General features: G+C 40.6%; 1 protein-coding gene across 1 annotated transcript in view; it reads left to right on the forward strand.

Annotated features, from left to right (window-relative positions):
* The window catches only part of LOC122558123 (mucin-6-like), a 122,945-nt gene that overhangs the window by 41,362 nt on the left and 55,186 nt on the right, over nucleotides 1-26,397 (forward strand). Inside the window, exons 8-12 of the mRNA XM_043706441.1 lie at nucleotides 2,419-2,541; nucleotides 4,906-5,026; nucleotides 8,119-8,257; nucleotides 14,124-14,228; nucleotides 22,449-22,521. Of these exons, the coding sequence (XP_043562376.1) occupies nucleotides 2,419-2,541; nucleotides 4,906-5,026; nucleotides 8,119-8,257; nucleotides 14,124-14,228; nucleotides 22,449-22,521 (561 nt within the window). The remainder of the gene's footprint in view (nucleotides 1-2,418; nucleotides 2,542-4,905; nucleotides 5,027-8,118; nucleotides 8,258-14,123; nucleotides 14,229-22,448; nucleotides 22,522-26,397) is intronic.

Raw genomic sequence — 26,397 nt, forward strand, 5'->3', positions numbered from 1 at the left:
TACAGAAAACTTTAGGGTTCTCCTTTATTCTATTTGCTAAAGACTGCTCGTATCCTCTCTTTGCTCTTCTTAACTCGCTATTTAAATCCTGCCTAGCTGATCTGTAACTCCCCATTGCCTCATCTGAACCATCTTGCCTCACCAAGACATAAGCCTCCTCCTTCTGCTTAATAAGAGATGCAATTTCTGTAGTAAACCATGGTTCCCTTACTTTATCGCTTCCTCCCTGCCTGACAGGGACATATCTATCAAGGAACGCAATATCTATTCCTTAAACCAGCTCCACATTTCTATTGTCTGCATCCCCTGCATTTTCCCACCCCATTCTATGCATCCTAATTCCTGCCAAATTACATTATAATTGCCCTTGCCCCACCGGTAACTCTTGACCTGTGGCATGTACCTATCCCTTTCCGTCACTAAACTAAACACAACTGAGTTATGGTCACCCTCTCCAAAGTGCTCACCTACAACTAAATTATGGTGTTGAAGATAGTTCTGTAGTCAATAAGTAGGAGCCTGATGTAGGTATCCTTGTGATCCACATGTTCCAGGGATGATGTAGGGCCAGGGAGATGTCATCTGCTGTGGACCGGTTTCGCCGGTAGGCGAATTGCAAAGTATGAAGGCAATTTGGAGTTGATATGAGTCATGTCTAACTTCTTGAAGCACTTCAAAAGTATAGAAGTCAGAGCTACTGGGTGATAGTCATTGAGACAAGCTGCATAATTTTTCTTTGGCACTAGATGCTGGTGGCCGAAAAACAGGTGAGGACTTCAGATCAGAGCAAGGAGAGGTTAAAGATGTCTGCGAATCTTCCCGGCAGCTAGTCCACACAAGGTCTGAATGCATGGCATTACTAAAATCTTGCCAGGGGCCCTTCCAAAGCTTACATGGTATAACCTAAGAAGAAGCCCACCAGTGTAAGCCTTCACGTGCTGTAAGGGTTCCCACTGCTCTCCACATTATTCTCCATACTCTCCCTTGGGCATATGAGTGCCAATGAGTACTGCCTACCTCCTGCTTTGCTTCATAATGATCTTCCATTAATGGTCCAGTCAGATGTGGTCCAGCAGTGATCATGAGTCTGAGTGGCACTAAGGAGCTGTCAGCCCCTTAATTACTTGCCAGCATGATCTTTGTTTTGAAAGCCAGGGAAACCCAAGGGAAAGCAACAGATTGCCAAATAGACATTGATCTCTTTGGGGCTCCTGGAAATGGCCACGATGGGGATGCTGCTATTTTTCTGGGGCTAGATGGAGCCACAGCTGTGGCCATTAAATTCAGCCTATAAAGACATGATTATACAGAAGGAGGCTGTTTGATCTGTGGAGTCAGTCTCAGCTCTCTACAGAGCAATCCAATCATTATCATTCTCCTTTCTAAACCCATAACCCAACAAGATTATTTTCCACAAATGCACATCCAGTTTCCTTTTGAAATTTTTTAATCTTTTCTGCTTTCTCCACCCTCATTAGCAGCATGTTGCAGATAATTACCATTGTGTAAATAAGGCCTGCCTCACATCTCTCTGCATCTCTTGTCCAAAATCTCAAATCCAAAATCTTTGTTTCACTAGCTAATGAAAACAGCTTTTATTTGACTACCTTATTCAAACCTAACATACACCTCTATCAAATTTTAACCTCAATCCCTTTAGCTCCAAGGTGAGCAACCCCAGTTTTCTGACCTAACCTAGCTATAATCTCTCATCACTGGAACCATTTCAGTAAATCTCCTCTGCATCTTCTAAAGGACCGTTATGTAGTTCCTAAATTGTGACCAGTGCTACCATAGTTGGACCCTAACTGGAGTTTTTTAAATGTTCAAAATAACTACTGCTTTTTACACAATAGCTCAATTTACAAAGTTTAAGATTCCATATTTGTAAAAATGCTGTCAGTAGCACCCGCCACCTTCAGGTATCTATATACATATGAGCCCAAAAAGTCTCTCTGACACTTTCACACACTTTAGAATTGCATCATCAACACAATATGAGTTTTCCATATTCTTCTGCCAAAATACATAAGCTCATGCTTCTGTGTATTAAATTTCACCTGGCACTTAGACTGAAAGTGTATGTTCTATAGAAGTTGTTTAGTATAGTTCTCACTGTTTGGTACACTACACTACAATTTTGATATCTGTCTCTTTATTCCATTTGTGTTCTAAATAAAAAAAAATTATCGTAGTTTATTGTAAGGATAATACCCTTGATATTTTGTTATAAATATTCAAAGAGACTAATTCTAAATTCTGTCAGTGACTTGAAGAACTGTGGTATTGATTTGTAGCTTGAAAATGGTCTGAAGGGCTTTTGAGCTCTAGTAATACATGCTAAATATATTCCAGAATTTTCTGTACACATAATATATTTTATTTGACAGGATTGTGACAGTCCTCTTTTAATTTTAGCTCCGCGTAAATGCCCAACGAACCAAGTGTACTTGGAGAGTGGATGTCCCTGCTTTTCTACATGTTCAAACTTGCGCTCTACCTGCGATAGTCATGGCACATATGGATGTTTCTGCCCAGAAGGTAAACTGACTTCCTCAAATCATAAGCAAAGTTTGAAAAGTTCTAAGATAAAGTAAAGAAGAAAGCTGCAAATATTGGAATTCCAAATCAAAACTAATTTATGGAATAGTACTATGGATTCATCAGTACCTGGAAAAGAAATGTCAAAGTGAATATTTGGGGTGGGATCTTTGATTAAACTTATTTGGATCTGATTTAATCTTGAATAACCTTCACAATTTAATGCTTGGCTGGAAATTTCTGTAGAAAAGCTTCTGCTCTGTTAGAGGTAGAGCAAAATTCTCATTTGCCCATATTGGAGAGGAATTCCTCAGTTCTGCTGATATTTCAGTGATAAGAGTCAGGAAAACAATCTAAATTGCAGGAAAAAGTTATCAGTTATATCAGGAAAAAGTTATATTTATCCTCAGATAATCATTGAATGGCATTGGTGGTGCAGTAAGTTTGATTTTAATTATCTTATATTGCAGTTAACGTTGAAATTAATATTTTCATTGTGGGACATGGAATAAACAAGCATTTATCATCCCGATTTGTGAAGACGGTAGTTACAAGTCAGCCACGTTGCTGTGGGCTGGAGTCATACTAAGGCCAGACCATCTAAGGATGGCAGATTTCCTTCCTTAAAGAACATTCACGAATCTGATTAGTCTTCTTATGATTAACAATGATTATATGGTCACCATTAGACAAGCTTTTAATGAGTTCAAATTTTGGCATCTGCAGTGGTGGAATTTGGAACCATGTCCCCAGAATATTTGGTAGAGTTTTGGGGTCACTAGTCCACTGGATTCTGTTCAACAAAAACTAAAGACTGATGAAATAAATGTTGGAGAAATACAACAAACTTGGCAGTATCTTTCGAGAAAGAAAGAAAGTTCGATTTTGAGTCCAGTAGATTCTTCTTCAGAATGTTATAATGTTACTGCTTCTGTTAAGAGTTCTTTATTTTCTGTGGCAAAGGGATAGAATGTTTTTTTAAATTAGAAAGCTGATTCATATTTACTGCACAAGATACTGAAATTACAAATACGTCTATAGAATGCAGAAAAGTACCATTCAGCCCAACATGTTCATGCCAATCATTATAGTCCACCAGAGCCTTCTCCCATTTTTCTTTCTCATCCAAATCTACTATTGTGATCAAGCATTGCTTCTCCCTCATTTGCTTATTTGGTTTCTTGTCAGTACATCTGTACTAACGCTTCAACTGCTTCCTGAGAACCACATATTTTTCACTCTTTGAATTAATAAGTTTCTTCTAATTGAGCTCATCAAATACATTGCTTTTTGCATCATAAAGCAGTCTGAAATTTTGACACCTAACATATCTATGTTATTGTAAGTAATAGGACAATCACTGCTATTTTCCTGCAAACTGAAAAAGATATGCTTCTTTGAGACTGGATAATTCCAGATGAAAAGCTTATGCCCGAAACATCAATTCTCCTTCTCCTCAGATGCTGCCTGACCTGCTGTGCTTTTCCAGCAACACACTCTCGACACTGGGAGAATAATTTGCTTGGAATGGAGATGTGTAGATATGAAGAGTTCATAGTCTCATAGATGTTTGCAGTACAGACAGAGGCTATTTGGCTTATAGTGTCTGCACCGGTTAACAAAGATCTAATGACACTAATCCCATTTTCCAACTCCTGGCCCATAACTCTGGAGCTATGCCAGAGGAATGACTAGCTAAATGCTGCTTAAATGTGGTGAGAGTTTCTGTTCAAAACTTCTCTTAGATTTCTGCCTCTTCCTAATCTAAGTCCCCTGGTTATTGGCCCCTTTACTATTGGAAAAAGTGCCTTCCCAGCCACCCTACTTTTTCTATCCATGATCTTATACATCTATATCAAATCACCTCTCAATCTTTGCTGCTCCAAGGAAAACAACATCAGCCTATCCAATTTTTCCTCATAGCTCAGACCCTCCAGCCTAGGGAACATCTTGGGAAATCTTTCCTGCACCCTCTCGAGTACAATTCCATCCTTCCAATAAGTGGTTACCACAAATGCATGCAGTACTCCAAATAATGTTGCACGAGCATTTTATGTAGTTTCAGCATAACTTCTGTGCTCTTATATCCTGTGTCTCAGCCACTAAAGTCAAATATCTGATTTGCTATCTAATCTGCATGCCTGTTACTTCAGGAATTTGTGGATATGCACATAAAAGTACCTTTGCAATACTTCCCAGAGTGTTAACCATTCATAGTGTAATCTCTTGTTCGCCCTCCCCAAGAGCACTACTTCATTTTCCTGGATTGAATTCGACTTGCCTCTGATCTGCCTATCTGACCAACAATTCCATGGCAATTAATTCTTCCATCATAGTAGTTACTCACTGCTATATTTTCTACAGGGACTGTTTTTGATGACATTTCCAATAAGGGCATGTGTGTACATCTCAGTGAATGTCCCTGTACTTGGAATGGGGATACCTACAGTCCTGGGGATAGGATCTCTGCACTCTGCAGAAACTGGTAAAGCAAAAATCCTTCTTCTGCTGTTTGATTAAAAAAAAGGGGGTAGATTTTCAATTGGATCATCACAGAAATTGCAATATTTTTATTTCCATTGATTACAATGACATGAAAATTATCCAGTTTATATAATTGACAGTTAATTTACCACACTTTATTTACACCTCAGAGATTAAATTAAAAATCTACCCTTGATTGTAATATGTTGAATAGCATTCATCATTGTCAATCTGCTCATCTGATTAGCAAATTCAATTTTTGGAATTTTGTTTGATTATTTGCTTAACTGAGATAATACCTGGGTCCAGAAGAAGCACCCAATTTTTGAACATTGGAAATGCATGTGGGTTTGATTTGATTCAAATGTAAGGGAAAACTGAACCCAGCAAATCCCTTTGTACTAAATAAGAGTACAAACAGGTCCATGAAATGATGTCCATTCCTTGTATTCTGTAAATTATCAGTTTTCAAGAGAAGACATGAATATGTTTTGAAATTAAACAAGGTCTGTGGACCTGTTAAGGTGTTGATACTTGAATGTCTATCATCTGTTGTGGGATAGTGTGGGGAGGCTGTAAATCTACCATATAACTGACAGCTTCAAGCTGCCTTTAATAAGGAAATGGCTGTCTATGATATGTAGCCATGAGTATGAACATTTATTTTTATAGAAGGGATTAAGTACTTGAAAAAGATTAAATATACTGGATAAGTTTTATCAGTGAGGGTGTTTAAATAAATAGTCAATTCTGTAAGCAATAATCAGACATTTATATCATTTAATGTCTTCAAAGCTTGTGAGTAGCATTTCCTTAATTTTCTTACCAGCTGCATGGGCCTCTGAGGCCTGTGCACAGCAATGATTTCCAAAACAGGAAAATATTGTGATTGGTGTGCTGATGCCGATGGCTGTGCATGGAATGTTCCCTCTTAGCAGCTGCATAGCTTAGAGGAAACGTTGCACCTGAGGACTACCCAAAGTAGGTGCAGGGTGAGTTGCATGATATGTGTGAGAGCAGAAGACATTGGCTGGCATTACTTCACAAAAAAATTGGCAAGGGACTATAAAGAATCATAGGGAGGGGTACAGAGTCATTGGCAAGTATTGGCAGTAAATTGGCATAGGGGCTATAGGCGACTGGAGGGATAAGTAGTGTCCATGGGTCGGTGTAAGTTGGCATTCGGTTGGCATAAGGACTATAACGGGACATGAAGGTTAAGCCTAGTTTGCACAGGATTGGCATAGAATGTGAGGACCAAGAAGGCTTTGGGAGCATGAGTTAGCATTGGTAGTGCATGAGGAGTGAATGAGTGGTAAGGACGACAGGGTTTTTTTTGTCTTACTTTGTTTTATTACAATGTGGATGAAGTTCTGATGCACCAAAACAGCCCACATTGTCACCTAACACTTCTTTGTTAATGTCATTTTCCTGGTGACTTCCCATTGCACCAGTTTTGTTCTTTAGATTTTTTATTAGTATCCTCCTCATGTGTTACTGCACTTCATAGTATTATTTCATCTATAAATTGAATTTGTACCTGTTATACCCATGTATCAGTCATTAGTTGTGGTGATTTTAATTTACACATAAATGAGAAAATCAGATTGATAATAGGAGCCTCTTGGAGTTATTTATAGAATCTTTTTGAGATAGGTTCTTAAAGCAGCACATGTTGGAACTGACCAGAGAGCAGATTACATTTGATATTATTCAATGTGATTTTTGACCTGAAAGTAAATGAACCTCCAGGTAACCGTGATTATAGTATGATTGAATTTTACATATAGATTGAAAGTGAAAAGAGTGGATCTGTATCTAGCATGTTAAATTTAAATAAAGGGCAACTATGTGCGCATAAAAGCTGACCTAGCTGTTGTGAATTAGAATAGCAGAAATATCAATAGAGAAGTAGCGGCAGACATTTAAAGGGTTATTTCAGAATTCTCAGAATATGTTCATTTCTAAAAAAAGAAATATCTAAGGGGAACTCTCATCTAAGGGAAACTCTCATCTAAGGGAAAAAGCATATAAATATCCAGAGTTGAGTGGGAGGTCAGATAATCAATCTGAATTTAGTGGTTTTCATCAGACTTCGGAAGGGAAAGGGTGGTTTAATTAAAATTTATAAGGTCCTGAATGATCATGGCAAAATGGAAAGGAAATTTCTTCTGAGTAAGTCTACAATTTCGGGAGCACTGTTTTAAAATTAGACATCATCTTTTTAAGACAGAGAGAAGATTTTTTTATCTCAGAGGATTGTGCGACTTTGGGATTTTCTGCTTCAGAAAACAATGGAGGCAGAGTCATTGAATATTTTTAAGCTAAAGTCAAATAAATTCTTGTTAGGCAGGGTGCATGGTTATCAGGATAGATGGGAATAGAGAATTTGCAACACAACAGATCAGCATGATTTCATTGAATAGCTGAGCAAGGGACGAACAGCCTACGTCTGCTCTGAATTCATATGTTAATTAATAATAAGTATTAAAATAGAGCAGACTGTAAAGCTTTTAGCTGACCATGTGCAAAGGTTATGGTAATGGTGGGAGAAGGTCCAAAGAATCCCAAATCCGAAGTTTTTTTAATGTACAGGTCATTTTGCTATAACGCGCATTCTACTATAAAGTGCAAATTGGATATAACACGCCTGACGAATTGTGGACGTTGTTTGGATAACATGAACTTTCTGCTGAACGTGTATAGCAATTTTCTATTAGTGATCTTCTACAGCGTAATTTTCTGTAGCGGTTTTCGATAACGCGATTTTCTATTAGTGCAATGTTGCAGTGGAATGCAACTGCCGCGTTATAGCAGAACGTTACATATATAAGTGTGATGAACTTCCTTGGTCATGATCAACTGCATTGACATAAGATTGGCAAAAACATGGGTGGACTCCAAGAATATGGTTTCCACTGATCTTCAGTATAAGTTATGCAAAATTACATGAGAATACCACAGGAACTGAAGAATGAGATATTTTAAACAAGGTAGACAATTATCGAATTATTCCTGCAACAGGAATATTTTATTTTTATTACTTTAACTTTTTTTAATGGTGTACTTTGAATATGTTTGTATTTTGTGCAGTGTGTGTTCTATGGGCCAATGGAAGTGCACTAATCTCCCATGTCCCGGACGATGTTCCATTGAAGGCGGCTCATTTGTTACCACTTTTGATTCACGACAGTATCGGTTCCACTCAGTCTGCATCTTTGTGCTGGTCAAAGTAAGATCTTGCGACAGTTCATTCACTTTTATGAGGTTAAGTGACAGAGTGAAGTTAGTCTGCCCTGTGTTTGAAAGTTACTTACTGTCAGTGTATATTTTAGTCTGTTTTACATACTTACATTTTATTCTGGCAAGCTTTTAATACTTGGAAATAATTGGTATTAATCAAGCAGAAAGAAGAAGAAAGGCCCTGATGATAATGTCCTTATACAAAATATAACCTGATAAGCTTCTGCCTTTTGTCAGGGTAAGGTCTTGAGGGTGACACCCAGCAGTATTAATGTCATGAGTATGAAGTGCTGTATGTGCTGCCTTGAAGGTGAGTCACTGCCCAGATAATGTCCTTGGGCTGAGATTGAGAGGATGAGGATCCATCTATAAAAGCATTTGAGGCAAGGCCTCAATAGAAGTGGTCATGACAATCAGGGAAGACTAAGTGCTGGATTCCTTCGCATTCTGAGGCAGTAAAAATCCTTCAGGAAATATTTTTCTTTCAACATCTGATGACACACATCCCCTTTCCTTAATTATGTGCTTTAGTTTGGGAAGACCACTATGTCTGTGGCTGCGGAGTACAGTGATTGGATGAAGTCAGGCATAAGGATTCTGGATAATCCAAAATGGAGGATAACAAAAATTTCTGGCTGTAATAGGCTGCTCCTTTTTTGAGGGGTTTAGGTTTTGGAGGTGATTTTCTCGAATTCCAGGAGCAGCAATTACTGTTTTTTATGCTGTTGCATTGTTTTGAAACTTTAGAGAAAAAAAAAACTCAAAACACCAGCACTTTTAAAAGGGAGAGGAACAGACAAAGGAAGCACATGGTGAGGTCAGTACAGGAGAGAGAGAGAGAGAGAGAGAGAAAGAAACCCACGCTGCTAACAGATACGGCAGTGAACCTGCATCGTTACTACCTTTGCTGTTTGAATTCATGTATGTTTGGACATCGGAGTGCGTCTGGGAAAAGTAACAAACAGTGAAATTCACAACTAATCTTGGAGGAACCTGTTTGGGAGAGGTCACAGCACAGAAACAAATAAGTGAATATTTTAAGCATGGCCTGGCAGTAAGTTTGCAGTAGTGGGTAGAGTTGGTTCTTTCTTGATTATATGTCATATTGAGACATGTCTCTTGATTAAACTTAAAAATATAAGCCATAAGTATTAATTTAACCTGCAGCAGTGTTTTGTAGAGGAATAAGACAGTGCTATTTTCTGGGTCTGTAGATTGAAAGAAACAAAAATGGCCTTTAGTAGAGTGATATGCTCTTCTTGTCGGATGTGGGAGTTCAGGGAAAATTTACGTGGTTACTGAGGATTATAAATGCAATAAATGCCGTTAGTTGCGAATTCTATCAGATCAAATGGAACAATTGGAGTGACAGTTGGAGACAATGAGGAATCTTCAAGAACTAGGGGTTGTGATGGATGGCAGTTATAGGAAGGGAGAAAAGTCTCAGATACAGTCACATAGATGGGTTAACTCCAGGAAAGGTGAGAGAGGTAGGCAGGTAGTGCAGGAGTCTTCTGCGGAGATCCCCATTTCAAACAAATATGCTGTTTTGGAAAATGTAGGAGGTGATGGATTCTCAGGGGAATGTGGCACAAGCAACCAAGTTTCTGGTATAGAGACTGAATCTAACGCAATGAGGGGTAAGCCAGGTTCCAACAGATCGATTGTGTTAGGGACTCTCTAGTCGGAGGTACAGACAGACATTTCTGTAGCTAGCAGTGAAAAATCAGAATGGTGTGTTGCTTCCCTGGTTCCAGGATCAAAGATGTCTCAGAGAGGGTGCAGAATGTTCTCAAGGGGGAAAGGGGCCAGCAGGAGGTCATTGTCCACATTGGAACCAATGACATAGGAAGGGCAAAGGTTGAGGTTCTGAAGGGAGATTACAGAGAGTTACGTAGAAATTTGCAAAGGAGGTCCTTGGGAGTAGTAATATCTGGATTACTCCTGGTGCTATGAGCTAGCGAGTGCAGGAATAAGAATTTAGAGCAGATGAATGCATAGCTGAGGAACTGGTGTATGGGAGAAGGATTCACATTTTTGGATCATTGGAATCTCTTTTGCGGTAGAAGTCACCTGTACAAGAAGGATGGATTGCACCTAAATTGGAAGGGGACTAATATACTGGCAGGGAGATTCGCTAGAGCTGCTCGGGAGGATTTAAACTAGTAAGATGTGACCCAAGGAGATAGTGAGGAAATAAATCAATCTGAGACTGTTACAGTTGGGAAAAGAAGTGAATCAAATAGGGCAGGCAGGGACAAAGCAGAGAACAAGATAGGACTGATAAATTAAACTGCATTTATTTCAATGCAAGAGGCCTAAGGGGAAAGCAGATGAACTCAGGGCATGGTTAGGAACATGGGACTGGGATATCATAGCAATTACAGAAATGTGGCTCAGGGATGGACAGGACTGGCAGCTTAATATTCCTGGATACAAATGCTACAGGAAGGATAAAAAGGGAAGCAAGAGAGGAGGGGGGAGTGGCATTTTTGATAAGGGATAGCATTACAGCTGTATTGAGGGAGGATATTCCTGGAAATATATCCAGGGAAGTTATTTGGGTGGAACTGAGAAATAAGAAAGGGATGATCACCTTTGTAATTGTATTTTAGTGAGCGGGAAATTGAGAAACAAAGTTGTAAGATCTCAGTTATCTGTAAGAATAGTAGGGTGGTTATGGTAGAGGATTTTAACTTTCCAAACATAGACTGGGATTGCCATAGTGTTAAGGATTTAGATGGAGAGGAATTTGTTAAGCATGTACAAGAAAAATTTCTGATTCAGAATGTGGATGTACCTACTAGAGAAGGTACAAAACTTGACCTACTCTTGGGAAATAAGGCAGGGCAGGTGACTGAGTTGTCAGCGGGGAGCACACAATTCTATTTTTTTTAAATAGTGATGGAAAAGGATAGACCAGATCTAAATGGTGAAGTTCTAAACTGGAGAAAGGCCAATTTTGATGGTATTAGGCAAGAACTTTCAAAAGCTGGTCGGGGACAGATGTTTGCAGGTAAAGGGACGGCTGGAAAATGGGAAGCCTTCAGAAATGAGAAAACGAGAATCCAGAGAAAGTATATTCCTGTTAGGGTGAAAGGAAGGGCTGGTAGGTATAGGTAGAGAAATTGAGGGTTTGGTTAAGAAAAAGGAGGAAGCATATGTCAGATATAGACATGATAGATCGAGCGAATCCTTAGAAGAGTATAAAGGCAGTAAGAGTATACTTAAGAGAGAAATCAGGAGGGCAAAAAGGGGACATGAGATAGCTTTGGCAAACAGAGTATAGAATGTGGGGAAATAGATGGTGACATCTTGAAAAATGTCCATATTACAGAGGAGGATGTGCTGGATGTTTTGAAACGCATAAAAGTGGATAAACTCCGAGGACCTGATCAGGTGTGCCCTGGAACTCTGTGGGAAGCTAGGGAAGTGATTGCTGGGCCTCTTGCTAAGGTATTTGTATCATCGATAATTACATGTGAGGTGCCGGAGACTGGAGGTTGGCTAACATGGTGCTACTGTTTAAGAAGGGTGGTAAGGACAAGCCAGGGAACTATAGACCAGTAAGCCTGACGTCAGTGATGGGCAAGTTGTTGGAGGGAATCCTGAGGGACAGGATTTACACGTATTTGGAAAGGCAGGGTCTGATTAGGGATAGTCAAAATGGCTTTGTGCGTGGGAAATCATGTCTCACAAACTTGATTGAGTTTCTTGTAGTAACAAAGAGGATTGATGAGGACAGAGTGGTACACGTGATCTATATGGACTTCAGTAAGGCATTTGACAAGAATCCTCATGGGAGACTACATAGCAAGGACAGATCTAGCTGGGGCCCATATGCCTGTCTCTTTGTTGGCTACGTAGAGCAGTTCATCTTCCGTAATTACACCGGCACCACTCCCCACCTCTTCCTCCGCTACATTGATGACTGCATTGGCGCCACCTCGTGCTCCCGCGAGGAGGTTGAGCAATTCACCAACTTCACCAACACATCCCACCCTGACCTTAAATTTACCTGGACCATCTCCATCTCCATTAATGACGACCGACTTGACACTGACATATTTTACAAACCCACCGACTCCCACAGCTACCTGGATTACACCTCTTCCCACCCTACCTCTTGCAAAAATGCCATCCCGTATTCCCAATTCCTCCGCCTCCGCCGTATCTGCTCCCAGGAGGAGCGGTTCCACCACAGAACACACCAGATGGCCACCTTCTTTAGAGACCGCAATTTCCCTTCCCACGTGGTCAAAGATGCCCTCCAACGCATCTCATCCACATCCCGCACCTCCGCCCCCAGACCCAACCCCTCCAACCGCAACAAGGACAGAACGCCCCTGGTGCCCACCTTCCACCCTACCAACCTTCGCATAAACCAAATCATCCGCCGACATTCCCGCCACCTCCAAACAGACCCCACCACCAGGGATATATTCCCCTCCCCACCCCTCTCCGCCTTCCGCAAAGACCGTCCCCTCCGTGACTACCTGGTCAGGTCCACGCCCCCCTACGACCCACCCCCCCATCCTGCCACCTTCCCCTGCCACCGCAGGAACTGTAAAACCTGTGCCCACACCTCCTCCCTCACCTCCTTCCAAGGCCCTAAAGGAGCCTTCCACATCCATCAAAGTTTTACTTGCACATCCACTAATATCATTTACTGTATCCGTTGCTCCCGATGTGGTCTCCTCTACATTGGGGAGACTGGGCGCCTCCTAGCAGAGCGCTTTAGGGAACATCTCTGGGACACCCGCACCAATCAACCACACCGCCCTGTGGCCCAACATTTCAACTCCCCCTCCCACTCTGCCGAGGACATGGAGGTCCTGGGCCTCCTTCACCGCCGCTCCCTCACCACCAGACGCCTGGAGGAAGAGCGCCTCATCTTCCGCCTCGGAACACTTCAACCCCAGGGCATCAATGTGGACTTCAACAGTTTCCTCATTTCCCCTTCCCCCACCTCACCCTAATTCCAAACTTCTAGCTCAGCACTGTCCCCATGATTTGTCTGGACTTGTCCTACCTGCCTATCTCCTTTTCCATCTATCCACTACACCCTCTCCTCCCTGACCTATCACCTTCATCCCCTCCCCCACTCGCCCATTGTACTCTATGCTACTTTCTCCCCACCCCCATCCTCCTCTAGCTTATCTCTCCACGCTTCAGGCTCACTGCCTTTATTCCTGATGAAGGGCTTTTGCCCGAAACGTCAATTTCGCTGCTATCTGGCAGGCATGGACACGTTGGACCGAAGAATCTGTTTCCGTGCTTTACATCTCTGTGACTCTCTGTCCATCTTCTAAAATATGAGTTCCCTAGTTTGAGCTGTTAATTTGATCCAATCAGGCATTCCTGTGTGACAGATGTGGAGTCTCAGGAGTTCTATTCACTCCAGGAGCCAGCTCTGAGTTAGCTGGGTCATTACCATGTACTATGAATCCGTAAATAAAAGGTGACATGGTGATGAGATACTGGTCTTTGTGGAGTTATTTTGGGGAGAAAAGCATTTGAAAGGTGTCAGTTGAAAGGGAATGGGTGCTGAAAGTTTAACTCTAGTTTCCAAAAATTATAACATGGCAATGTATGTGTTTAATATGTCATCATTTCTACAACTTTTATAGCAATTCTCAACTTCTAGTCTACCAATTAAGCATTTGAATCTCTTATGAATGCAAAACTCAACTAACTGTCTATTGAGTTATTTAAACAACAGGAAGTTTAGAAAAAGTCATGTCAGAATAATAAATGACTTTAGATCAATGTGGGAGTGTACTGATCTATACTGATTGAAGAAAAACATTATTTACACAACCAGCTCATTATTAATGATTGAAATTTTATTCCAGAGTCCGGTGATACCTGGTAATGGACACATTGAAGCACAATTTGAGAAATCTGGTGTGAAGCCCACAGAAACGTCATTAAGTGCTGTAATTTACACAAGTGATAAGGTGACTGTTTTAGTGCAAAATATCAAATGAAAGTAAGAGTTTTAATCATAAAGATATTATAATGATTGACCAGTTTTATAGGTCAGAAGGAAGCTATTAGGCCAGTTACATCTGATACAGCTCTCTGAAAGAGATATATACTTAGTCCCATTCCTCTATTCATCCACTTGTCTATCATAATATTTGATGGAATGTATTTATAATACAATGTTTGTGGTCGACTCTCCTATGTCCTAATAAAATTAAAATTGTATAGCTCCTCAGAATGATAGGCAGTCTACCTCCAAAGCTACAAAGGCATCATCTAACCTGCACAGGTTAGGCCTTTGGTATCTAGGTATTTGATCAGGTTTCATCACCGATTTTTTTGAAAGAGTCTTGAAAGGGCCTGAATCCAAGATCAGGGTACCATATTACCAATAAGTTGGGAAATCTCGCCCAAAAACTGGCCATAATGACATACCTATATCTGATGGGAAGTGTCAGGATTCTATCTTAGTAAATTAGGGTGAGTGATTAGTGGTTCAAGATTGTAGACTTCAAAAGTAATGCTGGTAGGTCAGACTGCTTTTGAAAGAGTGAGGAAATTGTGATCACAGCCAGGATAAAGTTTGGGATATTTGGGAGTGTAAGGCCAAGTTCGCAATTGTTTGGGGCAAATTGAGAACACATGTTGCGATGATAAGTTGGGTTCAGAAAGGACCTTGTAGTTTTGGAATTGGCAGCACTAACAATAATGTTAGTAGTTAAAGTCATGAACACAGACCAGTCCGTCTCCCAAACCAAACTTCCATCCATTAACTCCATCTACACTTCTCACTGCCTTGGAAAGGGAACCAATGTCATCCATCAGGTAGAAGATACAAAAGCTTAAACACACAAAGAACATAGAATAGTACAGTGCAGCACAGGCCCTTCAGCCCTCTATGTTGTGCTGGCCTTTTATCCTACTCTAAGATCAGACAAAACTACATACCCTTCATTGTACTATCTTCCATGTGCCTATTGAAGAGTCGCTTAAATGTCTCTAATATATCTGACTCTACTACCACTGCTGGCAGTGCATTCCACACAGCCACCACTCCCTGAGTAAAGAACCTATCTCTGTCATCTCCCCTAAACCTTCCTCCTATTAGCTTAAAATTATGCCCCCTCATGATAGACATTTCTGCCATGGGATAAAAGTCTCTGTCTATCCACTCTATCTATGCCTCTCAACATCTTGTAAATCTCTGTCAAGTCACCTCTCATTCTTCTTCACTTCAGTGAGAAAAGTCCTGGCTCACTCAATCTTTCTTCATAAGACATGCTCCCCAGTCTAGGCAGCATCCTGGTAAATCTCTGATGCACCCTCTAGAAAGCTTTCACTACTTTCCTATAATGAGGCGACCAGAACTCTGTACAGCTGCAGCATGACCTTGTGGTTCTTAAACTCAATCCCCCTGTTAATAAATGCCAACACACTATGTGTCTTCTTAACAACCCATTCAACCTGGGTGGCAACTTTGTGGGATCTATGGACTTGGACCCCAAGATTTCACTGTTCTTCCACACTGCCAAGGATCTTGCCTTTAACCCTGTATCTGCATTCAAATTCAATCTTCCAAAGTGAACAACTTCGCACATTTCCAGGTTGAACTTCATCTGCCACGTATCAGCACAGTTCCGTGTCCTGTTGATGTCTCATTGCAACCTACAACAGCCCTCCACACTATCCACAACTCCACCAACATTGGTGTTAGCAGCAAAATTACTAACCTACCCTTCCACTTCCTTATCCAAGTCATTTATAAAAATCGCAAAGAGCAGAGGTCCCAGAACCAATCCCTGTGGAACATTACTGGTCACCAAGCTTCAGGCTGAATCAACAGTTCAATAACAGCTTCTTTCCCGCTGTTATTAGACTTTTGAATGAACCTCTCAAATTTCAAATCTAATGTTGATCTTGCTTTTTGTTCAGCAGTAGGCCATTCACCCCATCAAGTCTGCTCCACTATTCAATGAGATCATAGCTGATCTGATCATTCTCAACTCAATTTTCTTGCCTGAATCCCACAATCTTTGATTCTCTTACTGATTAAAAATCGGTCCATCACAGCCTTGAATATACTTAGTGACTGTGCTGCGACAGCCCTCTGGTAAATAAAATTCCATAGATAGACTGCCCTCTTGAGAGAAAAATATACTTCCCATCTATGACTTAAATGGACAACCCCTTAAAATGAGATTATGCCATTTGATCCTGGACTATCCTGCAACATCTCAGTATCTACTCTGACAAGACTCCTAAGAATCTTATATTTCAACAGGGTAACCTCATTTTTTTAAACTGTATTATGTATCAACCCAACTACTCAAGCCCTCCTCATAAGAAAGTCCCTCCATAACTGGTTTCAGCTTCGAGAACCTTCTCTGGACCGCCTCCAATGCCAGTATTTTTTTTCTTAGATGAGGGACCCAAATTATTTACAGTATTTCAGCTGTGGTCTGAGTAGTGTCTTACGTAGTATTTGCAAGATCTCCCTACTTTAATACTTCATTTTGTGCAGTGTTTCATGTTTGCAGCAGGGACCAGAGGTAAGTAAAAGCCTCATCTGAATATGCAAATAGGCTTAACACCTGTTCTGAATATAAATGAAGAATGCAACTCATTAGTTCTTAAACTAGATGAGTCTCTGCATATTTCGTATCATATGTAGGCACAATATTCCAACCAGTCCTCAAGCAAAGTTCCTCTTCTTATTACATTTCTAGATGATATACCCAGGTGAAGAGGGGTGAACTACCTCCATTCTTTATTCGCCAACCCTTCTGGGTTGGTCACAATAAGATAAATTAGAAAGGATTCATTTGTAGATACCATTCTCCCAGAGCAAATGAATTTGACTAGGCCTCTTGAGTCAATGAAGGAGTGATTTTACTAGTAACTAAATACAAGAAGATATAATTGTACAATGCGGATTAGAAATGAGAAGTGAATCTAAAAAAATTAAAAGATACACAAATCACTCATGAAGAGCAGGTACTGGTATGTTGATAATTGAGCAATTGATTTAGAGATTCTTTACTTTGCAAATGAGCTGCAATTCTTTTGTCCTTTTTCATTTGAACTGGCTTGTTGGCTCTCAGCACAGAAAACAAGAGCTGCCTTTTGTCCTACATTTTGAACATACTTCTATCATTCAGAGTGTGAGAATCATTTACCCATAACTCAGGAGTGTCTAGTGACTGGTTCTTCCTTTGTGACTTTCACAGCACACTAATACTCAAACCCAAGCTAGTACCTCAGTCTGCTCGCTGTTATGGACGAAGTCAGACCCCCTCAAAATATTATAAGAAGGCAGCCCAGACCCTAAATTTTATAGTTGTCTAAGCTCGTGTAAGGTGAACATTCCAGGAGTGATGCAGCTGGCCTAACCACTCAGTTTTAAACAAAATAGAATTTATTTACAGACAAACAAAAGAGAACAGAATATAGATTAATGTAACTTACCTGAAAATTCAATTGACACAAAAATGCAACTCAATGATGCTGTTCCAAATACCTGCAACATCTCATGAACACCCCCTTGGCAAAAAAGGTAAAATCAAACACAGGTACTTACAGGAGAGATGTAAAAGAGAGAGAGAGGATCAGCATGGAACTGTACCTTTGGGTCCCCTGCAGCTTCTCTGGGTTCCCAGCTAAAATTTGACTGGCAGCTGTGAACAACACAGCTTGCTAAAACCAAACCCTGGACTGGGACAACTGGTCACTCCCCTTTAATCTTAAGTGTTTTTTAAAACACTTCTACAAACTTTTTTGAATATTTCCAGACATATGAGAACCTCTGCCTTAACAGCCCTTCTGAAAACAAAAGCAAGGACAGAATAACCTTAAAGCATTATCAACCTTGCATACATGAGCTGAAAAATGGCAGATGGAATTCAATCTGGATAATTGCAAGGTATTGCATTTTGGTACAATGAGCAGGGACAGGACTTCTATAATTAATGGTAGAGCCTTGATTAGTGTTGTAGAACAGAGGGACCTAGGAGTTCAGGTACACATTTTTTGAAGTTCGTGTCATATATAGACTGGATGGTGAAAAAGGCATTTTGCACGCTTGCTTTCATTGTTCAGTCCTTTGAATAAAGGTGTTGGGAAGTCATGTGGAGATTGTATAGGACATGGGTAATGCCTCTTCAGGAATACTGTTTCCAGTTCTTGTTGCCGAGTTATTGAAAGTATGTTATTAAGTTAGAGATGGTTCAGAAGAGGTATATCAGGATTTTACTGGGTATGGAAGATTTGAGTTATAAAGAAGGCTGGATAGTCTAAGACTTTTTTTCCTGGAGTGTAAGAAGAGAGTTGACCTTATGGAGGTTTGTAAAATCATGTTTGTAGTGTATTTCTCCCTTGTAGCTTCCTTGACCCATTCAGGTATGACAGTTCAGGGTTCCTTGCAAGACAGGCACTGACATGACATCCACAGTTATCTTTTGGCTGTATCTCCACTTTTTAAATAAAACTATGTTATAATTAATTTTTTTAATGTCCATGGGTGATCTGAGGCAAAGTTACAGTAATCATGGGGGATTTCAATATGCAAGTGGACTAGGAAAATCTGGTTGGTAGTGGTTCACAAGAAAAAGAATTTATGGAATGTCTTTGGAGCAGCTTGTGGTAGAACAGGCCCTTCAGCCCTTGGTGTTGTGCCGGCCTTTTATCAAAATCTAAGATCAGACTAACCTACACACTCTTCATTGTACTATCTTCCATGCGCCTATCTAAGAGTTGCTTAAATGTCCCTAATGTATCTAACTCTACTACCTCTGCTGATATTCCATGCTCCCACCTCTCTCTGTGTAAAGAATCTACCTCTGATATCACCCCTAAACCTTCCTCCAATTACCTTAAAATGATGCCTCCTCATCATAGAAGTTTCTACCATGGGAGTGGAAAAGGCAATACTGTATTTAGTGTTGCGCAATGAGGCAGACATGATAAGGGAACTTCAGTTGAAGGAACCCTTAGGAAGCAGTGATCAGAACATGATTGAATTTACTCTGCAATTTGAGAGAGGGAAGATAGAATCAGAGTTAATGGTATTTCAACTGAATAAAGGCAACTGCAGAGGCATGAGGGAGATGCTAGGTAGAATTGATTGGGAGAGGAGCCCAGCAGGAAAGACAGTATAACAACAATGGCAAGACTTTCTGGAAGTAATTCAGGAGGCACAGCAGAGATTCATCCCGAGGAAAAAGAAGAACGGTACAGGGAGGATAAGGCAACCATGGCTGACGAGGGAAATCAAGGATAGCATAAAAGCCAAAGAGAAAGTATGTAAAGTAGCAAAGAATGGTGGAAAACCAGTGGGCAACAAAAAAAAAGGAGGAAGAAGGTTAAGTATGAGGGTAAGCTAGCCAGTACTACAAAGGAAGACTGTAAGCATTTCTTTAGATGAATGAAGGGTGAAAGAGAGGCAAAAGTGGACATTGGGCTGCTGAAAAATGATGCTAGAGGAATAGTAGTGGGGAACAAGGAAATGGCTGAGGAACTGAATAATTACTTCAGTTCAGTCTTCATAATGGAAGACATGAGTAATATCCCAAATATTCAAGAGAGTGAGGGGGAAAAGCTGAATATGGTGGCCATCACCAAGGAGAAGTTGCTAGAAAAACTGAATGGCCTGAAGGTGGATAAATAACCTGGACCAGATGGATTACACCCCAGAGTTCTAAAGGAGGTAACTGAAGACATAGTGGAGGCGATAGTGGTAATCCTTCAGGAATCATTGAAATCATGGAGGGTCTAAGAGGACTGGAAAATTGCTAACGTAACACCCCGTTTAAAAAATGAGTAAGGCAGAAGACGGAAAATTACAGACCAATTAACCGAACATCAGTCGTGGATAAGGTCCTGGAATCCATTGTAAAGGATGAGATTTCTGAATACTTGGAAGTGTATGGTAAAATAGGGCATGGTTTCATCAAGGGTAGGCCATGCCTGACAAATCTGCTAGAATTCTTTGAGGAAGTAACAAGCTGATTAGACCAAGGAGAACCAATGGATGTTAGCTACCTGAATTTCAAGAAGGCCTTTGACAAGGTACCACACAGGAGGCTGCTGAGTAAGATAAGGGCCCATGGTGTTAGAGGCAAGTAGCTAGCATGGATAGAAGTTTGGCTGTCTGGCAGAAAGCGGAGAGTGGGGATAAAAGGGTCCTTCTCAGGTTTGCAGCTGACGACAAATGGTGTTCCACAACACTCAGTGGAACCACAAAGACCACATCTTTTCACTTTATACATTAACGATCTAGATGAAGGAATTGAGGGCTTTCTGGCAAGGTTTGCAGATGATACAAAGATAGGTGGAGGGACAGGTAGCATCGAGGAGGCAGAAAGATTTGGACAGGTTAGGAGAGTGGGCAAAGAAGTGGCAGATGGATTACAACATGGGAAAGTGTCAGATCATGCACCTCAGTTAGAAGAATAGAGGGAACAACTACTTTCTAAATGGGGAGAAAATTCAGAAGTCTGAAGTGCAAAGAGACTTCAGAGTTCTATTCCAGGATTCTCCCAAGATAAACTTGCAGTTTGAGCCAGTAGTTAGGAAGGCAAATGCAATGATGGCATTTATTTTGAGAAGACTTCAATATAAAAACAGGGATGTACTTCTGAGGCTCTATAAGGCTCTGGCTAGTCCACATTTGGAATATTATGCACAGTTTTGGTCCCTATATCTCAGGAAGGATATAACTGGCACTGCTGCATGTTCAGAGGAGATTCACGAGAATGGTCCCAGGAATGAACAGCTTAAAATATGAGGAACATTTGAGGACTCTGGGTCTATATTTGATGGAGTTTAAAAGGATGAGGGGGCGATCTAACCAAAATTTATAGAATATTGAATGCCCGGAACAGAGTTGGGAAGACAGTTCCATTGGTAGGAGTGACTCAGATCCGAAAGCACAGCCTTAGAGTAAAGGGAAGACCTTTTAGAATGGAGGTAAGAAGAAACTTATCAGCCATGATTGAATGGCGGAGCAGACCTGATGGGCTGAATGGCCTAATTTCTGCTTGTATGTCCTGTGATCTTATGGTTCCATGGTCAAGACAGTGAGTCTCCTTTTCAACCCTTGTGTTATCTGCACAGTACCTACAAAAGAGACTTTTCATATGTCCTACTTTCACATCTTCTTCTTCATTTTTTTTGGTGAAAAACAAGGTTGATACATATGCAGCTGCATTTAGCCAGAAGTGCCTAATGCCTCATTCATCGCTGCCTCCTCATGAGGTCCCCAAGATAGATACCTATGTTCCACCAATGTTATTCTCTCCACATTAGATAAAGGATTGTTGAAGACACTGCATATAGCAGATACTATGAGTCCTAACCAAATCTTAGCAGTGTTTCTGAAGACTTGTCCTGCACAATTAGATATCTCTGGAGACACATGCTGATTCCATGCACCGAGAATACTGATACTTGCCCAACCAAATGGAAAATTGTGCAGTCCACAAAAAAAGGTCAAATCCAACAAGACCAATACCTCCCAAAAAGCAAAAGAAATCAGTAAAACTAATGAATGAAACATATTGGTCCAACCTATATTGCATTTTTCAAAATGAAGGTCCAGTAAATCCACTGTATTGATTGCCAAGTATGGGGTTGAGAATGCTTTTCCGTCTGGGCTAGCAAAATTGAAGTAAATGGAAATCAGGGGAGCAACTCACTACTAGTTGGAGTAATAAACACTACAAAGATAGATGATTCTGTTTATTGGAAACCCATCCTCTCAGTTCCAGGACATGATTATAGGAGTTTCTCAGCCGCTCCAGCTCTTCTTCGTACAGTCAAAAGTGGGAATGATCGCTAATTGTTAGCGTTCAGTGCCATCATTCTGAAGCAACCTGTGTCCATATAAAGAAAATTCCCAAACAACACTTAGATTTGTTCTGAAAAATGCTAAACTACATTCCCACCAGACAAGTGCCTGTCTCTGCCAAAAGTGAAATTTTGTGTTTTATCTGATCTCCTTCCTAAACTACCCACAACTGATAGAGGACTAAAACTATTGCCAAATTATGGATTTATAAAAAGGAATTCTGATGGTAAGAAGTGGACTGCAGAGAGGGCAGTCCTTTGAATGATGTTCTTTTATAAAAGGTGTCTTGAATCTGCTTAGAATCTCCATGTAGCTCATACCTTTATTCAATTACGGTATTGTTTCACAGATAAAAATTACCTTCCTGAAATGGGGCATGATATACGTGAATAATCAGATCCAGAGTCTACCATTCCTGAAAGGTAAATGATCACCAATTCAGTATTGTTAACCTAGCAAAGTGTCCTTCAATACCTCCACAAGTAACCAAGTACTGATCTGAAATGAGAGATGGTAAAGGGAGCTGACTAAAAGCAATGTTACAGAGTGTTTAAAGAGACTTTTGTTTGGGGAAGGCATTCCAGGACCTCTGAGTTTAAATAAGGAGTTGCAGAGCCATGGAACCAGATTTCATCAAGGAGGTGGGTATCAGGAGTCAAAATTTTCCAGATCCATAATCCATGGGGGAAGCTTACTCTATTCTTGTGCCAGGGAGGGAGCATGGGCTGGAGATGGACTGCTACCTCCTGAAGCACACCTGAGGCAGAAATGGATGTGAGCAGATGGTTAGGATGATAGGTTAAGTTACAGTCCCATTATATTCATGAATATTACTCTCTACCACACACACCCATCCCGTCCCATGTGCCTCATATTTCCCATACTCTCTTCGTGTACACATGTCCCCTTTTCTCTCCATGCCCACTTATTCAGTATGTATTTAGTACATTTAATGAGCTGTATAATAATACTGGCAAGTCTTTGAAATTATCTTGACAATAAAAGCAGCCACTTAAAAGTCCTTCAAATCTATCTCCATTTGAATTGACTAAATCTGTGCTCTCAGATCCAACCCCAACATTGTTTAGCATTTAAAAGTCCTTTTAAACAGTGTTGTTCCTCTTACGTTCACATAAAACTGTCAGTCATGGAAATCCCATTGAAGAAATTTTTAATTCAATTTACATCTCTCAGTTTTGTCCAGTTTAACACATTATTACGAAAGGTTCTTCAAAGAATAATCAGGAAAGCTGTCAATCAAAATTTTCATTTTCACCTCAGTTAAGGAGACCCTTGCTGGACTTCTTGCATGTCCACCAACTATTCAGAGTGAGTTCATTATTAATTTTTGGTGAACGTGCAAGAATGACTAATGGACACAGTGTCTGCAAAAAAAAACCCAAATGTCTGGATGTCAAACTGCTACTGTTGGTACAATTGCCATTTCTACCTTGTCACCACCCCTCAGAATCTTATGTTTCAATCAACTCACTTATTAACTTTCTAATCTCCAGCAAATACAATCCTAGCCTGTTCAATCTTCCTTTATAAACAACACACCCATTTCAGGTAAGCCTTTTTCTGAACTGTTTTCAGTGTATTTGCATCCTTCCTTAAATAAGGTGACCAGAGCAGTATGGAGCATTCTTGATGTGGTTATAACACATTAGTCCTTATGGCACTCTTCTAGTCACAGCCTGCCAACTTGAAAATGCCCCACTTATCATTATTCCTCATCAGTTAAATTAATTTTCTGTCAATGTTATGAGTCATTTTCTTGTATACTAATGTTGAGTGCGGTACCTTAGTGCTTGCTTTATGGAAATCAAATATCTTTTGGTTATCTTTTATCTATCTTACTAGCTATGTCCTTAAAGACTCTAATAGATTTATCAAATAAGATTTGCCTTTTGTAATACCTTAATCATGTATGATTTTCTAAATGCATCGTTCCAACTTCCTTAAAACCAGATTTCAGTATTGCCCCAATAATTGATATGAGGTTAACCAATCTACAATTTCCTCTTTTCTCTCCCAGTTCTTGAATATTGGTGTTACATTTGCTAGTTCTAATCTACTTGCACTATTTTAAAATCTAGGGTATTTTGGAAAATCATAACCAACACATTCACTATCTTTGAAGCTATCTCGGTTAAAACCCTATGCTGCTGAAACTTCGACCTCAACCTTTTGTGATTAAGCATTGGGGACTTCCTGCCCTGGCTGTAGAGGAAGGGTATTTTTTTTTTACTAAAGCCAGTCAAATCTTCCATAACTGGTGGTCGATATCATAGGGATTTAAATAAGATCACTTCATACTTCTTTGAGGAGGTAACAAGCATGTTAGATAATAGTTAAGTCATGGGTATAATAAATTTTGATTCCCAGAAAGCATTTGAAGAAGTGCCGTATGTTAGCCAACATAATCAGATAAGATCCCATGGTGTTGGAGATAGACAATTAGCATGGATTCACTATTAGCTAAATAATAGAAGAGAGAGTGTTGGGATAAAAGAGCATTTTCAGAGGGGCAAACTGTAGCTAGTGGAGTGCCACAGGGATCAGTGCTGGGGCCATAAGTATTTATCACGTTTATTTATGACTTGAATGAGGGAAGGTAATGCAGCAGAGACACGTTTGTGGATGACTCAAATATAAGTGGGAAGGCGAGTCATAGAGATGTACAGCACAGAAACAGATCCTTCGGTCCAAATGATCATGCCGACCAGATATCCCAACCCAATCTCGTCCCACTTGCCAGTATCCGGCCATAATTCTCCAAACTCTTCCTATTCATATACCCGTCCAAGTGCCTTTTAAATACTGCAATTGTACCAGCCTCCACCATTTCTTCTGGCAGCCCATTCCACGCAAGCACCACCCTCCATGTGAAAAGGTTGCCCCTTAGTTCTCTTTTATATCTTTCCCTTCTCACCCTAAACCTATGACCTCTAGTTCTGGACTCCCCCACCCCAGTGAAAAGACCTTGTCTATATACCCTATCCATGCTCCACATATTTTTATAAACCTCTATAAGTCACCCCTCAGCCTCCAATGGTCCAGGGAAAAGAGCCCTAGCCTATTCAATCTCTCCCGATAGCTCAAATCCTCCAGCCCTGGCAACATCCTTGTAAATCTTTTCTGAACCTTTTCAAGTTTCACAACATCCTTCCAACAGGAAGGAGACCAGAATTGCATGCAATATTCCAAAAGTGGCCTAACCAATGTCCTGTACAGCCCCAACATGACCTCCCAACTCCTGTACTCATACTCTGACCAATAAAGGAAAGCGTACCAAACACTTTTTTCACTCTCCTATCTACCTGCAACTCCACTTTCAAAAATCTATGAACCTGCACTCCAAGATCTCTTTGTTCAGCAACATTCCCTCGGACCTTACCATTAAGTATATAAATTCTGCTAAGATTTGCTTTCCCAAAATACAGCACCTTGAATTTATCTAAATTAAATTCTATCTGCCACTCCTCACCCCATTGGCTCATCTGATCAAGGTCCCATTGTAATCCGAGGTAACCTTCTTGGCTGTCCACGAGACCTCCAATTTTACTAACTATACCTCTTAAGCTCACATCCAAATCATTAATATAAATGATGAAAAGTAGTGGACCCAGCACTGATCCTTGTGGCACTCCACTGGTCACAGGCCTCCAATCTGAAAAACAACCCTCTACCACCACCCTCTTTGAGCCAGTTCTGTATCCAAATGGCTACTTCTCCCTTTAATCCATGAGATTTGATCTTGCTAACTAGTCTCCCATGTTGAATGCCTTACTGAAGTCCATATAGATCACATCTACTGCTCTACCCTCATCAATCTTCTTTGTTACTACTTCAAAAAACTCAGTCAAGTTTGTGAGATGTGATTTCCCACGCACAAAGCTATGTTGACGATCCTTAATCAGACCTTGCCTTTAAATACATCGAGAAAGTGAGGACTGCAGATGCTGGAGATCAGAGCCGAAAATGTGTTGCTGGAAAAGCGCAGCAGGTCAGGCAGCACCCAAGGAACAGGAGAATCGACGTTTCAGGCATAAGCCCTTCTTCAGGAATGAGGAAAGTGTGTCCAGCAGGCTAAGATAAAAGGTAGGGAGGAGGGACTTGGGGGAGGGGCTTTGGAAATGCGATAGGTGGAGGGAGGTCAAGGTGAGGGTGATAGGCCGGAGTGTGGTGGGGGCGGAGAGGTCAGGAAGATGATTGCAGGTTAGGAAGGTGAACTCGAACCCAGCACCGCCTCCCTAACCTGCAATCACCTTCCTGACCTCTCCGCCCCCACCCCA

The sequence above is a fragment of the Chiloscyllium plagiosum genome, chromosome 16, assembly GCF_004010195.1.
Source record: "Chiloscyllium plagiosum isolate BGI_BamShark_2017 chromosome 16, ASM401019v2, whole genome shotgun sequence".
In the NCBI taxonomy this organism is placed as follows: domain Eukaryota; kingdom Metazoa; phylum Chordata; class Chondrichthyes; order Orectolobiformes; family Hemiscylliidae; genus Chiloscyllium; species Chiloscyllium plagiosum.